General features: G+C 37.3%; 2 protein-coding genes across 2 annotated transcripts in view; both read right to left on the reverse strand.

The window, feature by feature from the left end:
- Positions 1–20,599, reverse strand: part of LOC139465989 (uncharacterized) — a 232,491-nt gene that overhangs the window by 48,855 nt on the left and 163,037 nt on the right. The window contains exons 75-80 of the mRNA XM_071248005.1: positions 15,570–16,148; positions 15,005–15,052; positions 12,334–12,912; positions 6,588–6,623; positions 4,456–5,022; positions 4,197–4,220 (exon numbers count right to left, since the gene is read on the reverse strand). Of these exons, the coding sequence (XP_071104106.1) occupies positions 4,197–4,220; positions 4,456–5,022; positions 6,588–6,623; positions 12,334–12,912; positions 15,005–15,052; positions 15,570–16,148 (1,833 nt within the window). The remainder of the gene's footprint in view (positions 1–4,196; positions 4,221–4,455; positions 5,023–6,587; positions 6,624–12,333; positions 12,913–15,004; positions 15,053–15,569; positions 16,149–20,599) is intronic.
- On the reverse strand, positions 1,774–2,373 carry LOC139465630 (cartilage matrix protein-like). Its single transcript, XM_071247333.1, has one exon. The coding sequence runs from the start codon at positions 2,371–2,373 to the stop codon at positions 1,774–1,776; it is 600 nt and encodes a 199-aa protein (XP_071103434.1).

Consider the following 20,599-nt stretch of genomic DNA (forward strand, 5'->3'; position numbering starts at 1 on the left):
GCTCAAAATGCTCAGTAAACATGTCTATGAAAGGCATTTGAAATGAAGCACATATGGAAGAGAATTTGTGGATGTTAGCTTCTTTGTTGTGAGGAACACAAAGTTTCCAACTTGTTATCTTATCACTTTTGTTGTTCATACAGGTACATATATATGTTCTCTGCCGCGTAGCATTTATTCACCATTTAGTCAGTATATACTCTGAAATGATGTGTTCCTTTTAATAAAGAAGCTGACATCCACAAATTCTCTTCCTTATGTGCTTCATTTCCATCGGTCTGTCAAAGACCTGTTTAGTGAGCATCTTGATCCAAGAAAGGATGTCTAATGGAATGATCTGGGAAAAACTGGGCAAGTGGAACAATTGTGGTAAATTATTTACTTCAATCTTTTACCAATGTGAAGTAATGAAGGCCAAAATCATAGACCAAGTGTCAATCCCCAAATTAAATTAAATCTATTTGTCAACAAGTACATAATACTAATTCTTTACTATATTGCACTAAAATTTGTTAGGTGATGTTGTAGAACTATCATGATGTAATGATGGAGTTGATGCATGTTGTAAGTTAGTGAAGTATCTAACATCTAAACAAAAATACATTCTATCAATATAGAAATGATAATATGTTCCCAACATTGTTTTCTAAAAATAATAAAATACTTACAATGTTGACTCAGTAGCGTGTTATTTGTCTCTAAAACAATTCAGTTCATTAGTAAATAAGCACTTCTAGATCAATGGCTAGCACAGAAAACTGTATATAATAATCCAAATGGTAAGATATTGTTACAATATCCATCTTTGATTTCTCTTAATACAGATCATATAAACACCAGCAGTCACCAATAAGAATTCAAACATTTACATAAAATTGGTTACTTAAGTGCCAAAGATTACATAAGAGACAAGCTAGAAATGTTTCAATCCAAGCAGTATCTAATTCAGTTAAAACCAAGTACAATTAATATTATATGTGCACATGTGAAAGTTGATGATTCATCGGTATATATACTAAATTCCAAAAGAAATGCACATCTCATGTTGCAACTTTCAATATCAACAATATCAATAATATCCAATATTTATTTATTTGCACAACAAAAGACACACATTAATGGCATTCCAATCATTGTTTTTGGATTCAAACAATGAACAGTAAACATATAGACTCATCATATCCATGAGACAGACTAGCCAGAACATGTATTTCTGAACGTGTGCTGAGAACATGCACACTTTTAAAGTGCAACATGGACTGTTGGTTGTTGAAGATACCCATGAAAGCAAAACGTAAGTTCCTTGTCGGATATGGAATGCACCATGACACCGACAATTTAAACAACCGTCGAGTATTGGGCATGATTGAAGCTGGTATGATGGCAACACAAGTAGTGAGAGATCTATAGGTTCAACCCACTAAGATCTACCGTCTTATTGACAAACAATGTACAAGATTGCCCAAGATTTATCAAGGGTTATTGCCCATTCTCGCTTGCAATAATGCCACCTACCAGCATTAACTACTGCTAGACAGTTGGAACTCATCAGACCTGTGTCAGCACACACGATGCATATCAGCAGCACATCTCAGATGCAAACATCCATACTTTGGTTGTGCATTTCTTTTGGAATTAATAGAATATATATAGAAACATTGTTACAATGTTAAAAATGAGCATATTGGTTGCAGGTTTAACACAAAAAGCATAGTAATCCCACTCCTTGAGACAAGACTGCATTGAATAACAGACTGAAGTATGATGTACACATCAATATATACCTCCCAGACAGGCTGAGGTAAAGATTTTCTGCTCTAGGCCTTGTAGCTCATCAAAGTCTTGCACTGTATATGTGTTCTCACTGACAGGATGACTGGGAAGTTCCCTCAGCTCTGTTTCATCAGCCAGACCAATACCAATGGCATAAACATAGATACCGGATGATCGGACCATCTCTGCTTCAGGAACTGTCCTTCTCCCGTTAATGTTGGACACACCATCTGTGACGATGATGGCTACGTTGCGTACATTTGGTCGATCTCCATTGTGACTTGTGAACATCTGACTCCGCAACACCTTTAAACTATCTGCAGTGTTTGTGCTCCCATAGCGATATGGGATTTCATCTACAGCTCTGAGCATTGCTGATAGAGAGTGGTACTTGTTGAGATGGAATTGGATATAAACTGCTGTACTGTAGGTGACAATTCCAACTTGAGTGCTTCCTCGGTCTACATCAGCTTCTTTTAGAAGGTCCTTGACAAACTGCTTCATTTTTTCAAAGTTTTGAGCTGTGACGCTAGTGGATGAGTCAAGGACCATGACAAGGTCTGTCTCTGTCAGTCCACACTTTGGGGCTGACATACACATGAAGAATGCAAGGTTTATAATGTCAACGTGAACAAAGACAGGGAGGGAATTCAGTGATAAGAACTACAACCTCAAGATGTTTTGCCTACTTCACAGGCATATCCAGAATTTGAATATATTTCTTAAAATTCTTTTCGTGTTATGTGCTTTTGAGGTATAAATTATGTTTTTCAGGTGTGTTGGAAACTGCATAACCAAACCCATAAAATATATTCCAAATTTGAATTTCAACAGCTTATTCTCCATGTTTACAATACAGCAAAAGGGTGCACATGAATAATACAGTGGTCACAACAATACCTAATGATATAATACTGCAACACTTCACAACTTGACATCAATATCTTCATAAACATTAAAACAAATATATCCATTCTGTCTGATTTACATAACCTGAATCACTATACAATAAAAAAGTTCATCAAATATATTACTCTTAACATTGACTATGCATGCATATGAGAATATCATGCTGAAAGAAATCCCCAACATTCATCCTATTACATATACTGAGGACCAGTATACCCAGTATCGTTCATTGATTGAAAAAAAGTGACATAAAAACTAAACATGTCTTACCTGTTTAAATGATGCAGGAAAATATGAAAAAAAGGGAAATATAAAATTACTGGTTTAGGGAAGATATATTTGTTAGGAGTGTAGTTTGTTCCTCAGATTCATGACTGTTAGTATGTTCATTAGTCATTTAATTTGATTATTCAAATTTGTGAAAATGTTAGCATGCTATATGGTTCATGACACTAAACTTTGATGAGTTGATTGCTACTACATTATTATGCAAACAGATACATTAGTGTCTTATCAAAGTTTACAGATGTGAAAAAATCAAATCACACATATCACACATATTGCAATTAGATGATAGAACAAGTTTTCAACATGCTGCTTAAAGTAAGCTGTTCCACAAATACTCAAGTGCTTTTCTAAATAATCAAGCAACTACCACCAAGGACAGAATTTTCTAGTAACCTCAGCAGTAAAATGTCATGCTTTGGTCCAAAAGATGATATTTTCTTAATGCCAAACAAGCAAATTCTTAAAAATAGAAGTTGCACATTAGTTTCAGTTTTATCACATGATATGGAAGACCATTCTGGTCTGAACAAAGACATTAAAGTACAGAAAAAAACAAGCATTTTTCAAGTTGCAAGGAATACTGCTACAGAAAGGAACTTCTAAGCCACTAGTAAATTGTCATGCTATAAAATCCTGACTAACAGCTACCTAACAATTAATATACTTTGAAGATACTTTAATGATACATTTCCTCGATGGTTGTTGTGATCCTTTTTATTGACTGGTTGAAATGAATTTTAAGGTGATGCATGTACGCTTTTCACAAATGAAAAATGAATGTTTTGATCAGCATAGATTTTGTAAAATGCCATGCATAGTTTTTGGGGAATATGCTTCCATGCATTCCTCTGTGCATTTCAATTAATGTTCGAAATTGAAAACGAATGATTAAATTTATCAATTGTTTTGGTATAAAAACTGCATTTGAGAGGTTATGCACATCTTGTACCTTGAAATAGAAACTGCTTCTATTTTAAAAAGGTCTTCTCTACAGTAGGGTTGGTGCAACCACATAGCAATACAATTGAAAGTCTTGATAATATTTGCAGTGTCATGCACATCATGCTGTAAGAATCTTAGAACTTAAAACAGTGCCACTTTCGTATGAAAGATGAGGTCTTAATAAATTGATAACATGATGATACAATAACGGCAACACATATGAGGATGACATGCTAGGACTACGGTCCACTCAGCTGCAGTAGACACTAAGGGTAACAACTCACGTGTTGGAGGGGTAAAAGTGATCACTGTAAAACAGGGGCAGGTGGAAATGTTAGGGAACATAGAGAGGGATTCAGAACTGATTTGCCTGCTTGCTCATTAGATATCTCTTTTAAAAATGATATTCTTAAACTTAACGGAAAACAGGTAATTCACATCCACGTATTTCTCATCAATTTGATAAAATACAATTACTTATGACTAAAGTTAGAGTTGATGTTTCCGATTTGTAGCATGGCAGGTCATCTTGGGAGGACTTACCTGGGCAGACATCTGCAAAGATCACATTGGCCAAGGAAGACAACTCTGAAAACTGCTGCACATTAAACATGTTATCAGAGGCAGGAGATGTGGCTATGGCCTCCAGTTCACGTGTGTCAGACAACCCCACACCTATAGCATATATATGAATGCCCTCGTCCCTAGCAGCAATGGCTTCTGGAATAGTTCTCTCTGGGTTTACACTAGACACACCATCTGTGATGATCAGGCAGACGTTTGGAACTTCTGGACGATCACCATGGTAGCTAAGAAACATTTCTTCTCTCATCAGACGTATCGCATCTGCTGTGTTGGTTTTGCCATACACATATCTTATGTTGTTGACAGCCTGTGCGATGTTTCTGTATTTGTTGTGAGCATTAAGGTTGAAGTGAATCCTGGCCTTATTGCTGTAACTCAACACTCCTACCCTCACATCTCCTGAGTCAATGTTGGCAGTACCCAACAACTGTTTCACGAAATTGAGCATTTTCTTAAAATTTAACTGATTGACACTGGTTGATGAGTCCAGGAGAATAACTAGATCTGTTGGAACCATACCACATCCTGAAACAACATTTGCAGGGATGGTGATGAAATATGCTGGTTCGGTATAATGGCATGAAGCAAGTCACTCAAATCAGACAAGGTATTATTATGATGGGTCAGCATACATGGGACGGTTGCGTTATGTTAGGCATACAGCCTGACTTATTGTGATGTTTAGGTTATGACATATGGCATAAGCAATCAGGACTGATAAATGGTAGGAATATGGATGAACTATATGAGGTGTTATCTGGGTAAATGACTCATGAAGGATATCATACATGGAGACAATTTTGACAGTGGCATTTGGAACAGTTCGGATATGTCATCTATCAGTAGGATAAGGTGGGGCAGTTACATTTATGATGATGCACATCCTGTTACGCAAAAGGTTGCCTGGGGTGTAGAAGACATATTTTGAATGATTCATTTGGGGGTTTGATATGTTGCAGGCTATATTTTTCATCAATTATTGTACCACTAACTTTTCACCATATATATTTTATAATGGAATACAACCTGGGTTAAGGGGATTGATATTTGTGATATTTCCTTTATTATTGACATTGATTATATATTGCTCCAACAATGCTTGTATTATTCTGATTGCCATCCATTATTGGTATTACCAATGAGGGAGTTGTCACGGCACTGCTTCTCTCGGATACAGCATGGGGAATGGAATTTTAACAAAGATCTTTTGAATGCATGGTAATGATCACATGATATGACATTATCACAGGTATTTGTAGGGAGGTATAAGTAGGGATGTGGTAACTGTAATTGATCACTGTGTCCATGCACATGCCTGATTTCATGTGTCATGCTTAAGTCATGCTTGTGAATTAAATAAAGATGTATTTTAGTAAAACATGTTAATATTAGAGTAAAATTATTAAGAAGCATTAAATTAAAGCATGAAGTGATTATTATCAGTTAACTCAGTGAGCTAACATAATAATGAATGTGAGATTCATAAAAATTGGAATTGACTGAAAACAGAAATGTTCCTTGTAAATCATAATTCAAACAGCTTAATGAATAATTATATTGTAAAATGGTACCTCATGGTTTCACAAGTCAACAATCATACAGAAAATAAACATACTTGATGTTATAGTTGACAAAACATGGTACTTTCTTTTTGTAAATGCAATAAGATAGAATGTAATTGAATTTATACTTTCTGGTTGTTTTAATTAGGGATATCATGATTTAACAAATTATCATTGCATCACAAATTTAACCTGACATTATGATACACCATATTATTATGAGTTTCAAACAGAATTGCAATAACCTGGCCTTATAAATATGCAGGTCAGAAACAAAAGGCAAAATTTTATTGCTTCATAAGTACCAATAGACAGATCCCAAATTTACAAGTATTTTAATATGTATCGTATCATGAATCAAGTTTTACAAAATGTATTGATATGTAAGGTGACATATCTATCATTTTGGCCATCCATCTAAATCATTATATATATAGATGCAAATGATCAAAATAGAATCAGATTTTATTATGAATTTGTCTACTATAATGTGGCTACTAGCTGCAATGTGAATGTTGAGAACCATACCTTCTGTGGGTGGTGGTGTGGGTGGGGGCGTGGCTCCTGAAAAACAAGACAATTTTGATACATCAGTAATGGAACTTCTTGAGTGGAAAAGGCATATTCTAAAGAATCATATTCATAGTTTGATAATGAGAAGAGGTATGGTGGATTTGTAGCAGGAATGGAAATGTAGAGAGTAAGGTTGAAACTATTAGAATTTAAATTAGGTTGGAACAAGCTGGGCAAAGGAATGATTTCATTCAAAAATATCAAAAGATTTCAAAACAGAGAACATGTCAGAGTTAAAATTGCAAATAACTAATCCTACATTCTAGTCAAGACACACATATCTATAAACAGATGCATTTAATCATCTCTTTTTTGGTTAATAGAGAAAGATAAAATCTTCACTTAAGAAAAAGAAGTGAATAAAAAGCATATTATTCATCAGATACTTTTTAAATACATTTTTCACAGTTAATAAAATCAAATTTTCATCACTATATACTTTCATAATATAACATGACAGGAGACAATTACAGTTTTCCAGGAAAATGAAAAGTACAAAATGTACTTTGTAACACACAATGGAAACAACAGTTTCCATGACACAATGACTATATATACAAATATTGTGAAGATTTTGTGTGTACAATACAGTGGGCAAAATTTAGTAACACATAAAGCTTTTGGACAACCACATACACACACTGGAACAAAGATGGCCAAATTAGTACTGAACAAATAAAAATCTTAATATTATTAATAAAGAAAATTAATGAAATGAGAAAACAAGAATTAGTATGAAATGCAAATAATAGTAAATTCCTTTATAAAGGAAGAAACATGGTAATAATTTGATTACTATTTTACCATGAGAGCTCTGGTCTAAAGACCAGCATGCAATTAAGAAGTGTGATTTCTCTAGGATGAGGCTACTGGACTCACTGAAATCAGAAAGTTAGATGTTAGTGACACTAATATAGGCGGTTTTCTACAGATATTTCCTATTATGTTTATTCATAAGATGTATGGCAGATAATAAGAATGGAAGACCAGTTAAACAATGTTTGCACTGTGGACATAAGCTAGACAAGAAACAAACACATCAGCTTTGGGCAAATACAAACACATTATTAATGATAGAAATGTCAGAATGAACACATACTATCTCTAAGGTCAGCTTCTAAGTTGTAGAGCTCACATTGTCATAAGATTCTTTGAAGAATTGGCATTCACTCAAGGAGCATTATTGCTCTAATTCATTCTGATGTACAAATAAAAGCTACTGATACACGCTGTAAAAAGTGCATGGTATATAATCCTACTTCAAACGTCTGGTATTTGTATTCACTGTGAGTATAAATTATATTGCTTGATGATTATTACAAGTATCTGGCAAATCCATCCACCTTCCACAAAAAGATGATTTAGAAAAGGATCATTTAACCTTATTTTGATAATAAAACATGAATGTTCAGCTAGGAGAGCTTACAGACATAAACCTCTTTTGCTTACAATCACACAGTCCTATGTGTTAGTAGGGACAATGTCAGTATTGCGTAGAATTGTTTTCTTAAAGAGCCTGGAAGTATTATAAGCTAAGGAGTTAAGCCATACATGTTTTAATGGGAGAAGAGAAGACAAATGTTAAATCGAACTGATATGTTAAAAGGAAGGATGACAGAATAGAACTTAAATAACATGGCTAAATGGGAACATTGGGTGATGATGACGTGACATATATATCAACAGTGTGGAACATTATATGACACTTGGTATTGTGTGTTTATGAACATGTGTGATACACAATGGTACAAGTGTTCATGTGTGCTGTGATCTTACCTTAGTGTTCAACTTGTAGAATATTCAGTGGATAGTTTAAACAATATCAAGGTGTAAATGATGTAAATGAAAAGGTGAGGAACATCAAATTGGTGAAAGCTGGAGCATTGCTCATTGTCAACCTCAGAATCAAGTATTTCAGAGCACTAGATTCTGATGCTGAATAATAGATGCGGCAAGTCATGAAACTTTGGTGGACAAATTCAAATAAGTGGAATGTTTCAGTATAAGCATAATAACAATAGGCATGTAATTTCATAAAAGAATGTTTTACCTTAGCTACACCAATGCTGTAAACAAAAGCATGCAATAATCCTGAATAGTTCCAGGTCTGTGTGTTGACAGGCCATCATTGTCTGTCATCACTCTCTGATGTCCAAGAAGAGATGTAGACACACAATGTATGTCTTCTGAGCAGCTAACATCAGGATCCTCTGCAATGTGTCTATACTGGAACACTGATTCCATCAGGTCAGAGTAACCTAGCTAGGAACCCGTGTCTGCACTGTTTCCCTTGGACTGTTCAGACAATGAGTGACAAACACACATTATCCATGAGGATTTCATGTTCCTTGACATTCAGCACAGAAGGACCATGAGGATATCATGTTACTTGACATACAGTTCAGGAGGACCATGAGGATATCATGTTCCCTGATGTACAGTACAGGAGGACCATGAAGATATCATGTTCCTTGACACAACACAGGAGGACCATGAGGATATCATGTTCCTAGACATTCAGCACAGGAGGACCATGAGGATATCATGTTCCCTGACATTCAGCACAGAAGGACCATGAGGATATCATGTTCCCTGACATACAGTACAGGAGGACCATAGGTATATCATGTTACTTGACATACAATACAGGAGGACCATGAGGATATCATGTTCCCTGACACACAGCACAAGAGGACCATGAGTATATCATGTTACTTGACATACAGTACAGGAGGACCATGAAGATATCATGTTCCTTGACACAACACAGGAGGACCATGAGTATATCATGTTCCCTGACATATAGCACAGGAGGACCATGAGGATATCATGTTCCTTGACACAATACAGGAGGACCATGAGGATATCATGTTCCTTGATACAACACAGAAGTACCATGAGGATATCATGTTCCTTGACACAACACAGAAGGACCATGAGGATATCATGTTCCCTGACAGACAGCACAGGATGACCATGAGAATATCATGTTCCCTGACATACAGTACAGGAGGACCATGAGGATACCATGTTCTTAGACATACAACACAGGAAGACCATGGGGATATCATGTTCTCTGACATACAGTACAGGAGGACCATGAGGATATCATGTTCCTTGACACAACACAGGAGGACCATGAGGATATCATGTTCCTTGACACAGCACAGGAGGACCATGACTATATCATGTTCCCTGACATAAAGCACAGGAGGACCATGAGGATAGCATGTTCCCTGACATACAGTACAGGAGGACCATAGGTATATCATGTTACTTGACATACAGTACAGGAGGACCATGAGGATATCATGTTCCCTGACACACAGCACAGGAGGACCATGAGGATAACATGTTCCCTGACATACAGTACAGGAGGACCATAGGTATATCATGTTCCTTGACACAACACAGAAGGACCATGAGGATATTATGTTCCCTGACAGACAGCACAGGAGGACTATGAGAATATCATGTTCCCTGACACACAGAACAGCAGGACCATGGGGATATCATGTTTCTTGACATACAATACAGGAGGACCATGAGGATATTATGTTCCCTGACACACAGCACAGGAGGACCATGAGTATATCATGTTCCCTGACACAACACAGGAGGACCATGAAGATACCATGTTCTTAGACATACAACACAGGAAGACCATGGGGATATCATGTTCCCTGACATACAGTACAGAAGGACCATGAGGATACCATGTTCTTAGACACACAACACAGGAAGACCATGGGGATATCATGTTCCCTGACATACAGTACGGGAGGACCATGAGGATACCATGTTCTTAGACACACAACACAGGAAGACCATGGGGATATCATGTTCCCTGACATACAGTACAGAAGTACCATGAGGATATCATGCTCCCTGACAGACAGCACAGGAGGACTATGGGGATACACTGTCTCTTTACAGACAGTATAGAAGGACCCTGAGGATATCATGTTCCCTGACCGACGTACAGCACAGGAGGACTATGAGGATGTACTGTCTCTTGACGTACAGCACAGGAGGACTATGGGGATATACTGTCTCTTGACAGACAGCCTAGGAGGACTATGGGGATACACTGTCTCTTTACAGACAGTATAGAAGGACCATGAGGATATCATGTTCCCTGACAGACAGCACAGGAGGACTATTGGGATATACTATTTTTCTTGACAGGTTGGAATATGATCACACTGAACCATAAAGTAGGTAGTACAATTCATATCTAATTGGTGTGGGAAAATGAAACCTGCTTAATGACTTTAATCCAATCCAATCAGTTCCTGCAATGTTCACAACATTCAACACAGAAATTTAATATACAAAGAAAATATATAAAAAAAACAGCCCTGCCATGGGGAACAACAGAATTTCGTTTGTCCAAATAGTAGTGAAAATAAACTATAAAAAAACAGAATCCTATAAAGCCTTAAAAAATAGATACATAGTAGGGTCGCTTTACGTCATGAGAAAAATTGATTAAATGTGAAATTAACGGACACAAAAGGCCCTTTCCCTGGAAAAAATAATTTATGTCACCTATTCTCAAAGTCAGTCTTGATAAGTATCTCTTAGATAAGCTAACTTCAGTAGTTTCTGAGAAAACTTGTCTCCAATGCAGACACTATGCACTTTGTAAAATAACATGGATCAATGGTCAAAATCTAAACAGATGTAGCAAGGGAATTAATTCTGGAAAAAAAACCATTTATGAAACCAATTTTCGAAGTCTTAACAAGCATGCAAAGTTTCATTCATGTTACATCAGTAGTTTCTGAGAAAACTTGTCCCAATTGCAGACTATGTGCAGTAAGTTGAAAGGAGCAAGGGCTATAACTCTGTAAAAACATAATTTATGACACCAAATTCGGACTCCTTTAAGGTCATGACCAGTAATATCAGTGTGTTAAATATAATTTCTCTGACTTCAATAGTCAAAAGGATGATGAACTCTATTCCAATATCCCCTGCCCCTCTTCATGGTGTTCAAAATTGCAGGGTTCAAAATAAAGGAATATGTTTCTGAAATGGATAGTTTTTCCAACAGCAAAAAATAATTGATGGGGTTATAAGGGGACATTAATTACTTGTCAATGCTTGGTTTTTCTAGTTTAAAAGATATACCTTAATTTCAATCTCTGATCATACACATACCTGCATGTGTATTGTATAGGAATATTTTGCACAATTTGAATACTATCCAGAATCATAGTAAGAAAGACAACTAATACATCATTAACATTACTCTAGGACACTGAAAGCAATATATACATACACAATTTCCCTTTCTTTCCAATGATTATGATATTTTTCCAAAGGAAACCCCACAAAACACTTCCACCAAAAACATCTTACAAAATATGAGTACATTAAAAGTACATTAAAAGACAACATACATGTTAAAAACAATAAATGAAAAAGGAAAGTAAAATAGAAGGCATTCATGGAATCCATTAAGATTTCTCTTATCATAGAAATTACAGTCAATTACATTATTAAATACATGTATATATTATCAAATTATTATTTATGATTGAAAAGACTTATACAACATATTTAAATCTTCATTGTCATATGATTTTTCAAATTTAGAGAGACAAATGCACATTTTTCAGCTGAACAAGAATGTCTTTTTCACAATAATTGTGACATTTTTTGCAGGCAACAAGTAAAAAGAAAGCATACTTACTCTCACAATCACCCTGAAGAGACTGGAAAACAGCTTGTCTCATCTGTTTTAAGTCATTGAAATCATTTGCAGTGAATCTGTTCTTCTCTATCGGTCGTGATGCAATACCATCCACCTCTCTGGTATCTTTCAAACCAATACCAATAACGTATATATGGATGCCCTGATCTCGTGATTTCTCAGCCTCTGGGATTGTTCTTCTGGCATTTATATTGGACACACCATCAGTGATGAGAACGGCCACATTGTCAACATCAGGTCGGTCTCCTGTTGCTGGTGTGAACATCTGTGTCCTCATTACATTTATTCCACCATAGGTGTTGGTACTTCCATACATATATGGTATATTGTCAATAGCTTTGTAAACTTCCTTCTTACTACCAATATAATCACTCATCTGGAACTGAATAGCTACTTTAGTACTGTAGATGAGAATACCAACTCGGACATTGTCATTTCCTATATCAGCTGCAAAGAGGAAGAACTTTAAGAAATCTTGTATGAGTCTAAAGTTGGGCTCTGTGACACTGGTAGAAGTATCCACAATGAAAACAAGATCCATTCTGTCTCCAGGGCACTCTGAAACATAGTTTTGTAATTTGATATAATGAAGAATTACTGTATTTGAAGTTATTTTATTCCAAATTAATCGTCAAATATGAAAAACTTTCAGAAAGAAAAAATGGCCTTTGGAAACATATAAGTATAATGTTTCTATATTTTTAATAATTCACAATAGGGCAGCAATATTGCAGTAATTTTGAGGTAATGATTGACCTTGCATTGTTTGGGGGATTGGGATTACCTTAAGTTAGATGACCTCAGAGATATTATTGAAGTCTATTATCAAGAATCAGGAAAAACTTGTTCTGCAGGACAAAGATGATCATCTATCTCAACATCACTTTTAAATAAAACAGATAACAATGATAAATGTAACCATGCACTATCACATAATCACTCACTGGCTTGATACCCATCAACAAAGACACAGAGACAATTCCTCACTCATTGAGAGTTTGTTCACCACTAGACCGATCTGTATAGAAAGTTTCATCTAGAAATATTCAATGGTTTTGGAGTTCTGCTCTTGAAACTAGCACTACACTCATTTTCAGTATAAGTCAAAAATAAAAAAAATAAAAATCCCAAATCATCAAAAGGCACCATTTCACCACTAGACTGATCTGTATTGCAAGTTTCATCTAAAAATATTCAATGGTTTAGGAGCTCTGCACCAGAAACCGAAAATGGATAGAGGAGGGACACACGGATGTACATAAGGACATGCTGATTGCTGTTTTGAAAAACAGGGTAATATTATTGTCTTAATCATTTCTTTTCTCTCTTTGCATACATGTGATGAATAAAACTATTATGGTTCTAGACATCCTCAACAAGCTCTAACATTAAATTCCTTTTGGAGAAGACAATGAGAGATTGCTGACAAACAGCAGACAATAAACAAGCACCAGATCCAAAGCTCACCTGAACACTAATGATATTTATAAATGTTGTCAGCTTTATTTATGTCACATCAAAATTTCTGTTTGCATTGGCAAACTCAAGAGGAGGAAATCTGGCCATTAATTTTAACTTAAGCTTCAGTATATCAATTATCTCATATCATTCAATAATGGTCAAATAGCCAATTTCCTTCCACTGGTTGAACTAAGTGAACCAGAAATAGCAGAGATTAGTGAAAATGCATCAACTGTTTCATATTTAGATCTATGTAGAAAGATTCAGAGTGACAAAAAACTCTCCCCAAGATTATATGACAAGAGGATTGACTTCAATTTTCCAGCACTCAAATTTGCCATAATGTAGAGCAATATTTCTTAACATTTCAGGTACAATGGTTCATGCTCTTTTTCCGAACATTTCAGACAGCATTATACGACTCTTGGTCAAAAGTTGTTTCATCAAGGTTACAATGTTTAAGGCCTCAGCAAACCAATCCAAAAGTTTTATGGCAGACATATCAAGGATATTTCCGAATTTGATACATCAGAGACGTAAATATGTCCAATGCAACTCCCTATTTTGACTTGTACCACATGTTCCCGTTTATTCAGTTGAACAATTAAATTGTCTTTGACATAAGACCCTGTAGCTCTTACAAAATATGAAGTAATAATTCTGTGATGATTAAACTTTATTATTGGAACAAACATCTGTTGTGAGTTAAAGCTGAACCAGTGCAACAGAAACAAGGACAAAGAAAATACACCATATTCTAGCAACACAATCTACAACACGGAAGTTGTCAATCGTGATGCATTGATCAACCTTGCATCCTTTTGTTGTTATTATCATTCACATAAAGTTTAAGCTTTCCTTGTGGTTCTTTGGAATATGATTTAAATAGTATAATTTGATCTAAAGGTGATAATTGTTTTTAAAGAAAAACAACTTAAAATTAAATGCACTCTGCTGCCGTTTGTATGATAATGACTATGTCTTTACTAGCCAAGGTTTCAATGTCTGCTTCATAAACCTAGTTGTTCGAGACACACCAACAATAAATACCAAGCATGTACATATACATGTATGTGGGGACAAGCAAGCGTTAAATCTGAAAATAGCATTTTTCAGATTATTCTCAGAATATTCAAGTGTTGATCAATCAAATGTTTTCACATAATTCCATTGCTAGTTTAGGACTGACCTTTAGAGGGTTTAGTAGGGGGTGGCGTAGGGGGTGGTAGAGTAGGCCCTGAAAATGAATTCAAAATGTCAGAGCAAGTAACACGAAGAATATCATATTATTTTAGTTATGATAACATCTGGAGTGAGAGAACATTATTAAACACTAAAAACAGCAATATTACAGACATATCAGGTCAACCTGTACATAATTAAGCCATGCCAAACCAATGACTGAAAGCATAAGAAATGATCCATGCTACTGTGGCATGATGACATGCAATTAGCAAAGAAACCGACTGAGAGTATCATGAGCAGCCCTCATGATAATGGTACATACTGAGCAAATATTTTCCCTGAAGACCCCATGGGGTCGCTAAACCTATGATTATACCAGTTAAACTAACATATACATATCTCACAGAAGGAGCCTTTTAGAAAACCCTAAACATGCAATACACATTGTATCTCATAATGGTCAGTAGCATAGTTTAATTACAGACTTTAAACAACTACAGCTGTTTTGGCTCCTGTTGTTTCAGTTCCAAAAAGTTAAAGTATTAGCATTTTCAGTAACAAGCACTTACCATTACAACCTTTATTGAGGGACTCAAACACTTGATTCCTCATCTGCTTCAAATCACTGAAATCGGTGACAGTAAATCTGTTCTCTTCTAGAGGGGGTGTGGCAATTTTGTCAATTTCTTTGGTGTCTGTTAGACCAATACCAATGACATAGACATGGATTCCCTGATTTCTGACTTTTTCAGCCTCAGGCTGTACTCTTCTGGCATTGATATTGGACACACCATCAGTGATGAGAATACAGACATTGTGAACATCAGGTCGGTCTCCTGTTGCTGGTGTGAACATCTGAGTCCTCATTACATTTAGTCCACCATAGGTGTTGGTACTTCCATACATGTAGGGTATATTGTCAATGGCCTTATAAACCCCTCTCTTATCTGCTACATATTCACTCATCTGGAACTGGATGGCAACTTTGGTACTGTAGATGACAATGCCAACTCGTACTTGGTCACCATCAATATCAGCCTTGAAGAGGAAGAACTTCAAGAAGTCCTGTATGAGTCTGAAGTTGGGTTCTGTGACACTGGTGGAGGTATCCAGGATAAATACAAGATCCATCCTCTGCCCAGGGCAATCTGTGATTTAAAGGGATGATGTAAGAGCTATGAGGTTCAGATGCTGATTTCACAGATTTCAAGTTTTATTTCTTACCAGTCAACAAGAGAGCCAAGTCAATGAGAGCTCAAAATGATATATAGCTCTGTTAGCTATGTATGGTAAAAAATGAAGTTGTTTCATCTATTTAACAAGTATTTTTAATTATTGCCTAGGTTAGCTAAAGATATTTCAATGCAAGAAGAGAATAACACCTTTACTTTTATACCAGTTGAAAATATTCTTCAAACTGCAAGATTCATGGTTAAAAATACATGCTATTTAAAACAAACATCATCAGAAGATGACATATGGCACTGTAGCTCACCTGGATATAGAATCAACAGTTTTAAATGTCTACAAAGACTCTTAATACAAGCTCATGTCAGCATTGGTATTCAAAAACATTCTGCATTTAAGTACTGAGGAATAAAAATTAATGATTCGAACAAAATATGATGCTAAAGTTCATTTCCCTCATGATTGCAGTTTCTTCAGAGAAGTTTACAAAACCAAATATACCCTAATAAAAGAGCATGGTCAAAACAAAGCCAAACACATAATATTGCAAAATGGAATGTTGAATGTGTTGAATTGAAACAACTCCATTTTTAACATTAATGGCAGAGAAATGTCAGCAGCCATACTTGATTTCTTATCAAGTTGCCTTGAACAAACTTGGAACTACATATGGTGACCATCTTGCCTACCAAGTCTTTGGCCCCTGGCTCTTTAAGTTTTGGCAAAGAAGATGTTTGAATTTTTTGTCTTCTAATTTTGATGCCTTGAACAAACTTTAACCTCATGTAATTATGGAAACATACATTCACATTCACAAGATTCAGATGAATCCATCAAACCACCTTGAAGTAATAAAAAAATGTAATTTAATGTAATGATGACGACTTGTGACAACATAAGCACAGGTGTCTTTTCAGTAAAGGTGAGCTAAATTTGTAAATTTTACAGTTAATTGTATATTTATGATACTTATCCTATCTCACTCGATGCATCCTCTTTCTTTCAATCCTCGTGTGGAAATATCCCAAAACAAAGTTTCAAGCTTCTAAGCTTCATTTGCCCAAACACCCCTTTCATCAACTTGGTGACCACCCTGTCAATCAAGTCTTGCACCTGGATCTCGTGTGCTGATCACCTGACACTCTCTGCCTCATCATTTTCTTTCTTGGAGTTGACAGGCTGTGTAATTGTGATGCGAGGATGGAAGGGCGGGCATAGTTCGTGTAAGATAGGATAAGAATAATAAATATACAATTTACTGTAAAATTTACAAATTTTTAAACTTATCCTACCTCCCTCTATGCCTTTATCCCATGGTTTGAAGCCGGGTCACAGATTACCCCAGCCTGTATTTTTCTTATAAATGTGAGATATACACAAAGAAGCTAGTGCTAAACATGCTTCAATCCTAAGATTGTCACATATTTGCGTCCGACGACATACTTGTGATTTTATGGGTGGATCACAGCGCTTTGAGTGAGAATACTCCTTTACGCTACTAGGACACACGAAATGCCATGGGGTGTAACACGAGAGTTGTGTTTTCGTACTTTGACGACCAAGTAGTTTGAAGTAGAGTAACCTATTCATCCAACACTTTTAAATAATCTGGAAGGGATCTCTAGTCAATCTGCTCTACAAGCAAACTCATCCATACGCTCTTATGACATAGGCCTGATTTGCGGGCTGATGTTAATTGTCGAGCCAGGACTAGCGGACCGAAGTGGACATCAGTTACAGAGATATCTGGTAAGAAGAGGGAGGTGAAGACTGTGTCAGACGTCCAGAAACATTCTTCAATGATAGCACTGAGGGGGCAATTGCTATGCAGGACCATTGCGAAGGCGACAGCTCTTGCATCATGAGGATTCGATGTCTGAGGTGGCGGCAATCCCGCAAAGTTGTAGGCACAGAGAATTGTATATTGTAACCAAAAGGAGACCACTGTATGGGAGACCTCTGAGGTAACCACCTGGGAGATAGGGATGAACAATATTTTCCAGGATCGTCAGAATGTCGATGATACCTGCATCTGCACAAAGGGAGATGTCCTTGTGATCCTCAGGATGTAGAAAAGAGGCCACAGGGGGGATGGTGAATAGTCTGTCAGGGTGCCCTAGGAGTTGGTTCTCTCAGCAGTAGCCAAAGCTAGGAGGAAGGCTGTTATGAGAGTAATCCCCTCGAAGTCTTTCTCTCCCAGCAGTTCGTACTCTGCTGACATGAAGTGTCGAAAGGTAACGTTTAAATCCCAATTTGGTGGACGAAATCTGGACAACTAGTTGGGGTCTTTATAGGAGTGGAGAAGAGCTTGAAGTTCTGGGACTAAAGCAATCTTCAGGTTCATTGTTGTAGCGATGACAGAACTTAGAGCTGCTAGATGCGTAGATAATGTTGAAGTCTTAAGGTTCCTGGTGGAATGAAGATGCTGAAGATATTCTGCAACTTGCTGTGGAGAAGCAGTAGTAGGAGAGGCAGTAGACCTGTCGTGGCAGTATCCAATCGAAGGCTTTCCATTTATGATGGAACAAGGATTTAGTCAAAGTATGATGAGCCTCAGTGATCGTCTTCGCTATTTGCCTTTAGTACCCTTTTGCGACTAAGGACTTCTGGAGATAAGCCAGACGCATAGATGTAGTAGGCTGGAGTAAGGTTGAAGAAGAAGATCTCTTAGCAAGGGAAGTGGATGATGGTTCCCCTTTGCGAGGTCTACCAACACTGTGAACCAGCTGTGAGCTGGCCAGTAAGGCTCGATCTAAATCAGGAATACCTGAGTCATGGTGACCACCTTCTGAATCACCCGTGGTAGAAGCGCTGAAGGTGGAAAGGTGTAAGCGTTGAGACTCTCCCACGATATGGCCACACCTTTTGATCCGGAATTGGAGAGACGAATCTGGGGAGTTGTGTGTTGAGCCTGGTGGCGAATAGGTTGATCTCTGGGCAAAGAAAGGCGACAAATCCCCTTGAAGATTTCAAGATGTAGAAGCCATTCATGTTCAGAGTATTGATGAGATGAAACAAGCCTATCGTCAGAGTCAGAAGGGATGCTGACCCGGTTGATCCCATCTTGATGTACCAAAAGACTGAGGCATTGTCTGACAGTATAATAAGTCAAAATGACCGAAGCACTTCCACCCAATGGGAGATCACTAGAATGACTGCCTTGAATTTGAGATTGTTGAGGTGGAGGCTTGATTCTATTGCTGACCAAAGTCCTGATGTCTGACGATCCTGCAGGTGTGCTCCCCAACCCACTGGCGATGCATCCACGAACAGGTGAAGCATTGGATAGAAAGGGTTCCAGGGCGACTCCGGAGCAGATGTTCATCTTGGATGGCCACCTTGTAGATGTCTGTATAGGCACAATGGGAGCTGAATTGAGACCCGACAATCGTTGACCCGAAGATGAGAGCTAAGAAAACACTGAATTGGCCGTAGATGTAGTTGACCTCTCTCGGTGAGAACATGAGCCGACATCAGTAGACCGAGCAATTGTTGCAATTGTCAAAGAAGTAGACTCTGTCTGAATGCTAATGGCACGAGTCCTTGTATCTTCTTCCACCTGTCCAGCTGAATGGACATCTTCCCGAAATCTGTGCCGAAAACAGCTCCGATGAAGTGCAGTTGCTGAGAGGGTGTGGTTTCCGACTGTGTTGTCTGGTCAACCTAACTGATGAAGTTATCTCTGCGCGAAGGCGAGATGCTTGACTAGAACATTCCAGTTGGCATGGGCCTCGATGCAGTCATAGATGAATGACTTGAGGATGATTCCTCTGACGTTTAAGCCATGGGGGTCGAAGAAATTCCTAATGGGAACAACTGCCACTGGCTAAAATAAAGCGGAGGTTATGGTGGTACTCTCGATAGATGGGTATGTGCAGGCAAGCGTCTTGTTGATCCACGTAGTAGTCAAATGATGGTGTGGAGGAGTGAGACGGTTTCTTTAGGAATTGCGCATTGAACAGCTTCATGTTACTTCTTGAGCCACATCCTGGATTCTGTTATCAAAAAGATAGGGAGATGACCATGGCATCTGGAATTATCTTACCTTATGATGTTCTTTTCAAGGACAGTAGTTGAGTAGGCATCTGTGCTGTAGCACAGTGAGTGATCCTAACTTATGTGTGATAAGATCCATAACATCCTGGAATTTGGATTAGATTTATGGTCCCTCCAATGTAGGCTACCTCAGAAGTCCTAGCCTGGGTCACAGACATCCCTATCACCTCTGTTGGTAGATAATAAGGGAAGGGTCTTTCTGATGCATCAATAACCGATGTTGTAGAGGAACGTTTGGGGCGGTGGTAGCGATGGTAGCGATGTTACAACCCAACTCTGGGAAGAGGTCATGGTAGTTATTCCTTGCGTCCCTGTCTCACCGATGTTGAAGCGAGGCGTAGACAGCTTGTCCTTC

This window comes from Haliotis cracherodii, unplaced genomic scaffold, assembly GCF_022045235.1.
Source record: "Haliotis cracherodii isolate W230 unplaced genomic scaffold, xgHalCrac1.p SCAF_18, whole genome shotgun sequence".
NCBI classification, from domain to species: Eukaryota; Metazoa; Mollusca; class Gastropoda; order Lepetellida; family Haliotidae; genus Haliotis; species Haliotis cracherodii.